The 10184-nt window shown below is 32.0% G+C and overlaps 1 protein-coding gene across 1 annotated transcript; it reads left to right on the top strand.

The window, feature by feature from the left end:
* The first annotated feature begins 2366 nt into the window (after positions 1–2366).
* On the top strand, positions 2367–3743 carry LOC149564767 (uncharacterized). The gene has a single exon (XM_089816224.1). The coding sequence runs from the start codon at positions 2367–2369 to the stop codon at positions 3741–3743; it is 1377 nt and encodes a 458-aa protein (XP_089672350.1).
* Positions 3744–10184: the final 6441 nt, after the last annotated feature.

Here is a 10184-nt window from a genome sequence, read left to right as displayed (position 1 = left end):
TTAGGGGGAGTTAAGAGGTAGGGTGGTTAATAATTCCTTCTTGGGGAATCTCGATCAAATTTTGCATAATGTGGCTAGGAATATTACGATTCCTTATCCCATGCACTATTTTGTTGGTATGGATATTGCAAGGCCTTCAACCTCCTCTTCTGTTCAAGATGAAGAGAAATAACAATTGATGCTTGAGGTGTTCATTATGTGTCTTGTATGCTCCTTTTGCTGCTATGTTTTGATGGGTTAGACTTATGCCAATTGTATCAAAGATGATATAAGAATCATTTTTTATTTGGGTTTCTGATAAACTTGGTTGAAGAATTAATCAAGTAATAGGTAGATAGATTTATTGTTTTGGGAAAATATCTCTAGGGAAATTTCAATAGTATTTGTCATTTCTATGCTTGATAGAAGACTTGGAGTTCTACTTGGCCCTTATGTATTTCTATTTACATTTTAATATAATTTTGTTTCTAGATTCGATTGTGAAAATCTGATATTATTAATATTTACATATTGTTTTCATAATATAAAAATTGCTTTTAATTTGGTTCTAAAGGAATATCTAATAGAGTTAGAGAAGTTACGATTGACAATTATATATATATATATAAACATATGAAAAATAAAAGATAACTAATAGTACATTTTAACCAAATCTTATATAAAACTAACTTAATTATGATCCCATGTAATAAATAAGCATATAAAATAATAAGTCTAGTCGAAGTAGAATTTAGTGTATTTTTTTACTAATATTAAGTTGTTGAATTAAATTTGATTGAAAGTTCATGCTTTTGATAAGTTCTTTTGATCTACATTTTTATTTTGAATGGATTTCAAGTTCAATTAAAACTATTTACTACATAATGGTGTTTTGTTGCATAATGCACCTAGGACAATATATTTGTAATAGTTGAAAACAACCAATTTTGTGGACAATTATCACACATTTAGAGGGAATCAACTTGATCTAACAAAAAAATGAAGTGTAAATAAGGTGAATTTTTTTATTGCCATGATTCTTATTAGTTTTTGGACCTATAATTCAGTATAAGGTACAAAAGGTAATAAGAATTGTGTTACTTTTGAATTATTTTATAATGATTAACATGGTTAACAATAGAACTAACCCATCTAAAAATAGGAACAAAATGATTATAAAATGAAAGTATATATGAGATGAAATTTTCTCCTCTACAATTATAAAGTTAATTAATATTATAACCATGCTCATATATATTTAACTACTTTATTAATAACATTATAACAATTTAAGAATTAACTACAAGCACATTTCCAAATAAAATTTACTATAACATTTTGCATTACAACTAAAATTTATTTGATATGAAAACATAATATTGGTAACAAATTTTATTTCTAATTCTAGAGAGATGGTGTGGCCAGTAAGGTCTGACGTATCTCAAGTTTAACTAGGTTTATTTATGATGCAAATAGTATAATCAAGAATGCTAAAATAGTATTTTCATAATAATTCAAAATATAAATTAGTTAATGAAACTTTTAGATATATACTCTCCTGGATTGTCAATATTGTCATGGTTCCTTCTTTTTATTTTAACATAACCATGTTCTTAATAAGAGGAGAATCTATGTGGCTATCGTCCATCCAAACTGTACAGTTGATCGAGAATTTTTCTGAAAATTTCAACGTTTGATCTTCATATCTACATAATTTGTAGTTGAAAACAACAAATAAATTGGAAAAAAAAACACTACATTTTTGTAAATCTGAAAAAAAAAAATTGACTTTTTTTTTGGGGTCTTTAGTACATTTTGGATAGATTTAGCCTATCCCTACATATTATATGTAGTTCTTTTCTGCCACCCCTTGATAGCCTATTATTTGTATAATTTTTGCTTTAATGTCATAGCAACACCTGAGCGATCTTCTTGAATGTGCTTCCCGCAAATACCGTTCTAAGTCCTTGCGCAACTCAATCTAACCAAATCAGAATATCAGAAATGAACTCTTTAGTACAATCCTGTTATAAATCCACATTGGAAATTCAGGTTAGCAAAAGGAAATCATATGTATCTTTCCTCTATTACAATAATGCCTCTGCCATCTTCCTATTGGAAATTGACAAGGCTGACTGATTCCATTCAACCTTTCTCATTGGCTTATTCACCACCCAAATTGAATGGTGCCACTGGTGCAGGTGCCTAATACGTTAATGATCTAGCATCACATATAATATTGTTTAAAATCGGAAGAACTAGACTCAATCCATCTGCTATAAGGTGCACTATTAAGTTATTAACAACTCTAATTCATTCCTCTAATCTTAGAGAAAGCAGGGGGGGGTCAGGGAATTGTCAGTCTGATTCATTTTCAACTCTTACCAATGGCCAAGGAAATGTCAACTATGCCTCCAAAAAGATCAAGAATAGCTAATGCTAAGACCAATTTTGCAGCATTAGAGAAGGATATATCCATACAAGGTCAAGAATTTTTGGGCAGAAATCTGGGAAGGAACAGAAAAAAGTATGTGGGTATTAGACAGAGGCCATCAGGGAGATGGGTTGCTGAGATAAAAGACACCATTCAAAAGATCAGACTCTGGTTGGGCACCTTTGACACAGCAGAGGATGCTGCCCGGGCATATGATGAGGCTGCCTGCCTTCTGAGAGGGAAAAACACAAGAACCAATTTCTTGCCATCTCCTGCCCCTCATACTCATGGGACCTCTGCCCTGCCTTCTAGGACTGCCCGGATGCTCCTCCTGAGGCTCAAGGATGCAAATGCCAAAATCAAGACTATGGACTCTGTTTCCAATCCCCATTTGCTCTCTAATTCTGATGATTCCGGACCAGATTGTCTCGGGAATCAGTTTCTTCAGTCAAAAGTTAAGATGGAAACAGAGCATCTGAGCTCTGATGACAATGATCGTGTTGTTGATATGAAGAGTTCCTTGCCTTCGCAGAAGCCCTCTTGCATTGAAAGCAAGGGTTCCATCTTAACCAACATGATGATTGCTCCAAGAATCTCCATGGGTGAGGAGATTTTTGAAGGTAAAGACACTGACCCAGTTGGTTTTTCTCATAATTGTCAAGAACAGGGGCAGAGTAGCAGGGAAAGCAATAGTGATGGTTTAGGTTCCATTACTGCAAGTAATTCAATGGGTGAGGGGGAATGTGAAGGCAAGGACACTGACCTAACTGTTTTTTCTCACGATTCTCAAGAACAGGGGGAGAATAACACTGTAGAACTGCAAGAACAGAGTAATCATGTGTTGATGGGCACAGATGAATGTTCTGTTTACGCTGATATATGCTCCCCTGGTGGAGAGGGCTTTGCATCTATTGAATCCCTTGATGATTTCGAAAAGGGGATTATGAATGATGGATTGAATTTGATAGGTGGTGAGGAAATCGTAAGTGGGTATTGCCCATTTGAAATTGCTGAAGAGATTGCAGAGCCCAGCGAGAGCGAAATTGCAGATTTTGCAGGATTGGTAACAGATTTTGGAGAGTGCAATTCTTCGATGTTGAGGGAGGCGATGAGGAGGAGAAGTTATGAGAGGAAAATCTCGGCTTCTCTGTATGCAATCAATGGGATTTCTGATTACTTTCGTTATACGACTGAGCCTGCATTGGACTTGTCAAAGGATTTTAATGGCGATCGGATTTATCAGATTTCTGAACAGAGTGAAACGTGTTCTTCTCATTCTGCAGATGGCGTGGAGATGATGTGGAGTCCATGGAACTTGAATTTCCCTTGACGCCTTGTTTAATCAATACAAACTAACATCTCCTCAGCTGTTATGTCGAAAATCAATCCGTCAATTAGACTTCTAATTTTCCTAGTGTGAGAGAAGTGTAGTAGATGTTTTTAGCATACATATCCATGAATCTATATGGTGGTGAACTTCAATTTTCTTCTTGGAAAAGAAAATGATCATTGGCCCATAATACTAGTTCTATAATATATATGGAGGCTTTAAGTTTTAAGTAGATAAGTTTTTTTACTAAATAAAATTCTAATATTTATTATGTAGTATATTAATTTTATAAGTGGTATTTGAATTGGATGGATATAAGTTTTATGTATGACTAATTAACTAGCATACCTAAAAATTTAATTCATTTTTTTTGAAAAATAAGTCTGAAGGTATCCAATTTTAACAGAATTAGTGTTAGTTTATTTGTTTTATATATACTATCCCTTAATACATAGAAATCTTAAATCTATTCGAAAAAAATACATACAAATCTTAAATTTTAAAACTCTTTTTTAGTTTTATGAGATTCAAAAATCCAAACAAATCAAATTTAGAGAATGATCTACTTCATCACATCCAAACATGAAATATACAAATTAAAGAAAATTATAGCAATACAAAAAATCATAGCAATAAAATAAGCAATGGTAATAAATGTTTTGAATTTATTTTTATTTTATGCTCTAATTTGTAGCATAATCATAAGAAGATTGTAAATCATATTTTGGAAAGTGGAACAAATACACCCTACATTGAGGAGGAACTGATTATAAATTAAAAAGCCACCATTTCACATTGAGTTAAACTATCCATTGCATTCAACTTTCAAGATTTTAATTATATTTAGTCCCTGTAACTGTTAAGATTCTATTTTATTTCTATGACAAGTAAATGAACGTCAAATTTTTTTTTAAATGAAAAATGTTTATATTGAAGACTGCTACCACTATAGAAAGCCTCTCAGCTTAATTATATTTAATTTTTAGATTATGTTTGAAGTAAGATTTTTTATAGTAAAAGTGGGCTAACGATAATATGATTTATTAATATATAAATATGATTTGAGGGCTCATCAGAGAAAGAACCAGGAAGAAAACTTTGAATCCTAGCCCAAATACACTAGAGAAGAAGATAAAGAAGAGAAGAGAAGAATGGGATGCCATTACAAAACATAATTGAATGACATGTGTGAACAAAAACATATACATGTTGACTTAAATGTCAAGACTTCTCATTCTCAATAAGCTCCTATAATTGTTGTCATTCAAAGAATTGAGTATGAGGGCTGAAACTGTCAAAATTAACTTCATTACAACCCAGATTAGCATGAAAATATGTGACTATGTTACCTTCTCGGTAGGTATGAGAGATACAATGATCATCTAAAGAGTCTAAAAGATTCCAAATTGTATTCATAATATACATGAATTTCCAATTCAAGAGTGATCTCTTGATGCATGCATTAATTATAACCATGAAATCACCTTCGATGTGGATTTTATTAAAACATCTTCACTTAGCCAACACCAGCCTAATGAGAAAAGTTTGAGCTTCAGCGATGTTGTTAGTTCCTCGAGGATTGGGTTAGCTTTAATTGCTTGCACTATACCACCATGATCCCTTGTGCAAGTGCCAATACCAAGTTTACCCAGATTACCTCTCGATGTCAATGTTTGAAATAAGATTTGAATTTGATTGTATTTAGGATTTACTTTAAGTAAGGGTTATTATTATTGATTTTGGTCTAGGATTTAGTTTAATTTAGAGTGATGGTTCGGGTTGTTCAGTTCTATATTCAAATAGGTTTATGGTTTCAAATATGATTCAAGTTCACTTTGTTTTAGGGTTGTGTTTAACATTTAGTTAAGTTTAAAATTCCAATTTGATATGATTTATAGTTTAAACTTTTATATTGAAATAATTTTTTTTTTGTTATATGATAAATTAATTATATTTTAATTTGGGCTATGTTTAAAGTATGGTTTGAATTTAATTACGTTTGGAACTTATATTGGGTGAGGGTTACGATAAAGATTATTATGATTTTAATTCAATGTAGGGTCATGTTTGAGGTTGTTTGGTTCAATATTAAAAAAAAATTGTGGTCTTGAATAGGAGTTGGGCTTCTTTTGGTTCAGGGTTGTGTTTAGCATTTACTTAGGTTTAGAGTTCCAATTAGGCATAGGGGTAAAAATGGTTTATGGTTGGCTTTCAAGTACCAATAAAATTAGGATTTCTTTTAGTTAATATTGAAGAACACTTAAGGATATAATTAAATATTGTTCAAGCATTGGGATTGGGGTTCTATCTATGTTTGATTTGATTTCAAAATAGCAAGAGGTCTTAATTTGGTTTAGGCTTACCTATGAAATGAGTTTGACCTTGTTTATAACTAGGGTTCAATTCCATGAAAGAATGAGTAACTTTAGTTTAGGGCAAAGGTTCAATTTGGATTAAGGTGGGGATATATTCTATGTTGTTAAGTACCAACAAAATCACATTAAGTTTAATATAGAATTTATTTTGGAATATATAACAATTTTATTTAGAAATAGTTTCATGGTACAATTTCATTCTTTTTCAAGTTAAAAATTAAATAAGAATTACTGTCACCACTCAATTTCTTTTAGATTGGGGTTACTAATCGGATTTGATCTAGTTTAATGTTAGAGTTATAAATATATTTGATGGTTGGGTCATTTTTAGTACAAATACTTATTTAATTGTCTTAGGGTAAAGCATGATTTAAAACTATGGTTCAACTTGATGTAATAATGAATTTGGTTTAAGGTTAGCATTCAATTCAATTCAATACTCACATTATGATAAGAGTATTTTTAATAGTTATAGTTCAATATGGTGCTTTAATAGTTTTATGGTATATTTGGGTTTATCATTAGATTTAGGTTTTAATCTATCATAATTTCAAAACATGAGTAAAGGTAGGTTTGATTTTCATTAGGGCTATGATTTTAAGTCAAATTCATTTAGCTATAGCATATAATCTAGAATATAGTATCATGACAAATGGTCAAGTTATTTTATAGTGAGATCCAAAGATGACTTTATCTAGTTCAAATTTTGATTATTGGAGTCTTGGTTCAATTTACTTTATGTTTCAAGTTTAAATTGGTTTATATTTATGATTTGGTTTTCTTTGTTACCATGGTTTGGTGTTGAGAAGATATTTTTCAAGTTGCTCCAATATATGGGAATGATATAGTTGAAAAAAAAATAATAATTGGGGTTCAATTATTTCTAATGTCCATACTAATGTCCTTCCCATGTTTGAAAGGTAGAAACATAAAGTAAATTGAACCAAGACTCCAATAGTAATAGCTATACAAGGTCTCTAAATCATCAAGCCTCTAAATCATCAAGCCAAAGAACTTCCATAAAGTCCTTGAGGAAGTTTAAGATATATACACACTTTATTAGTATTGTATAGATGTGAGTTTTATGATTAGAGAAGAGTAGACAAATGTATGAAATATTTGATGCAAGAAACTTCAAAGAACTTTTAAGATTTTGAAGATATCAACATAGTCAAGGTTTTGATATTATTTTACATTACTTCTAAGGTTTTCTATGTTCTTATGAGAAGTGATCTCACCTTCTTATTATAAGTACAACTCCTAATATGGTTGAGGCTTCTAACAAGGCCTAGTCCTCTAATAAGGAAAAATCCAATATGTATGTAATAAACTCCTAATAGGGTCAACATCTTGTTCAAAATAGGGAATCCTAAAATGGAGAGGGGGTTGGTGAATCAGCATTCCACAAACATTTGCCCAACTATGGATATCTTTAATAATCTTTCAACATGCATATGTAATAAAATTGAAAAGTTAATAGAATAGTAACACAATGAAAATAATATAATAACACCATTATTTTTTGACTTGGGAAACCTTGGAAAAGGGAAAAGCCTGGTGAGAATGGTACCCACGAAATGATCCGCTCATCAAAAGTAACTTGTGAAAGATATTGACCTTGTTACGAGTCTATTACATTCGTATAGTTTATATGTCCTTATTAGAGGACTAGGAATTTTTAAAAGCCTCAACCATGTTAGGAGTTGGTATTACAATTACAAAAGTAGCAAGATGAGCCCACAACTCAAACATGCATAAATAATGATATATTTTGTACACATAAAGGTATAGTTACAAAAACCTTTATGATTGTGTTGATATATTCAATACTTGATTTTTTATTTGTAGCTTTCTTCACAAAATTGATCATGCATATGTACTATATTGTACCAACATCAAGTTTCCATCTATATTGATCATACAAAGTGTGCATCATAGTTGGAAACTACAATTGGAATAATTGTTATGTTGTCATTGATGTCAAACCTACTAGTAACAGATTCTCAAACCTACTAGAGAGACATTTACTAATAGTGTGGAGTTCCATATCATTTGATAGATGAAGAGGATTTTAAAAGAGGAGATAGCAAGGAGAGCTAGTGATGTTGAGAGAGAGACACTACAACATTTGGTGTCAAATTATGATGACGATGTAATTTATGGCAATTTTCATGTTTTTTGTAATTGTCCCCAATGACATCACAATATCAATATTGGTGTTGTAATTGTGATGCCCACATGAGTATAAATAAATAAATAAATAAAAGAAACATTACATAAATCATTCCCCATTTATTTTGATTATGGAGAGTTGTGTGCAAAAGAGTTTGGAGAGCTCCGAACGAGGGTGGAGAGCTCTAGACATTGTCATGCCCTTATGATCTATGCATGTCATTGTCATGCCCTTGCTCTGCAATTTCATTGTCATGCTTTTATGATCTTTGCATTTCATTACCATGCCCTTTCTCTATGATTTTTTTGTTGTGCTCTTGTGATATCTACATTTCATTGTCATGCCCTTGCTCTATTATTTTTTTATTGTACCCTTTCTCTACAATTTTGTTATTGTGTCATGCCCTTGTGATCTTTGTGCCCTTGCTTTGTGATTTCATTACCATGTTGTGCTCTTGTGATCTTTGTGTGCTTGCTATGTGATTTTCTTCAAGGGCTATGTAAATTTTCTTTTCCTTTCCTTCTCAACATGTACCTCTTTATATTTCCTTTTAAACATGTATATCTTAGAGATATTTTTTAAGGTACTTATTACATCTTAGCACAATAAAAAAATTGATCCAATTGCGTACATATTCTAGAATCTAAATAATAAACAAACAAAACTCACTCAACCCATGTTAAGTAACTTACCCTAAGATCCTGTACAAACATAATGTAGACTAGGAAAAATGGGCAGAGTTTGCAAGAAATTTACAAAAACATATTATAGCAGATATTTTTAGAAAGAAACTAGGTATAACCCAGTGAAATGGGTCTAGTTGTTGATTAGTTGGGTTGATTACAAATTCCTCTAGAAATTTCATCAAATTAGGTACAATAAAATGAACAATCAACTATTCCCAGCTGGCAGGACCAAATACAGTTTTCCAAGGTGCTAAAATTTCATATGTAGATGCATCACTTGCATGCCAGGCATGAAGTGCATTCCCCAATTTATAATGAATGGTTGGATATAAAGGCTCCATATGTTGGCCCAACAATGAAATCCAAGGATGTAACCATGCATGCATTGGCACACTCTCCCTATGAGGATCCCAATCCCTATGAGGATCCCAAGTACCTACTGTTGCTATTAATTTGGACATCACTATATGATCCAAAATGATATGAAATATTGAAGCTCATAGTAACTTATCCCATGTCTCTAGAAAATGTAGCATAGGTTCAAGGTCCCTTGGCTCCCAAGAATTTGTAGCATCTATTCTCACTATTGAAAGAATAACTTTAGTGAAGAGTTGAGTGTTAGGAGTTGAAGAAGCAAGTTTTGCTTCTATGTAAATGCCATAATCATGAACTCATTCCCTTGTAGAATCCTTTCCCACAATGACATTACCTCTAAACCATGCAAAGGATGTTGAAGTGGTTCCCAACCTTGAAACACTCTTATAAGAATTTGATACTTGGGATCATCATAGGGAGATTGTGCCAATCCTTGAAACACTCTTATAAGAAAATGCAGATGCAGTACATGACAAATTGCAAAACTTGTAGTCCTCTTGATATTTGGACTGTAAATTCTCAAAGACACTTGCAAGTGATTCCAATATCATAGTGCCTATCGCAACACATTCTTGGATTCTATCTAGTGGATCCCATAATATCCTCTATGTTGTCTACCTATTGTTTATGTCATATAGTCTCTTTCTAAAGCCAATCCTTCTCCTTCTCTTTCTAAAGCCACTCCTCTCCTTCTATCCCAAGCCTTAAATTTTGATTATCAAGCTTCTAAATATCTGCCTCTACTATATCTAACATCAACTTCACATTGTGTTGTAACTCTAGCATAGGTTTTTGATCATCAATAGCTTTCATTTCAGCATTCAAGTTTTCA

The sequence above is a fragment of the Cupressus sempervirens genome, chromosome 3 (assembly GCF_028749045.1).
Source record: "Cupressus sempervirens isolate cs-2001-9-10 chromosome 3, ASM2874904v1, whole genome shotgun sequence".
NCBI classification, from domain to species: Eukaryota; Viridiplantae; Streptophyta; class Pinopsida; order Cupressales; family Cupressaceae; genus Cupressus; species Cupressus sempervirens.
The sequence above is the reverse complement of the archived record's forward strand: the minus strand, read 5'-3'. Positions and strand labels throughout refer to the sequence as shown.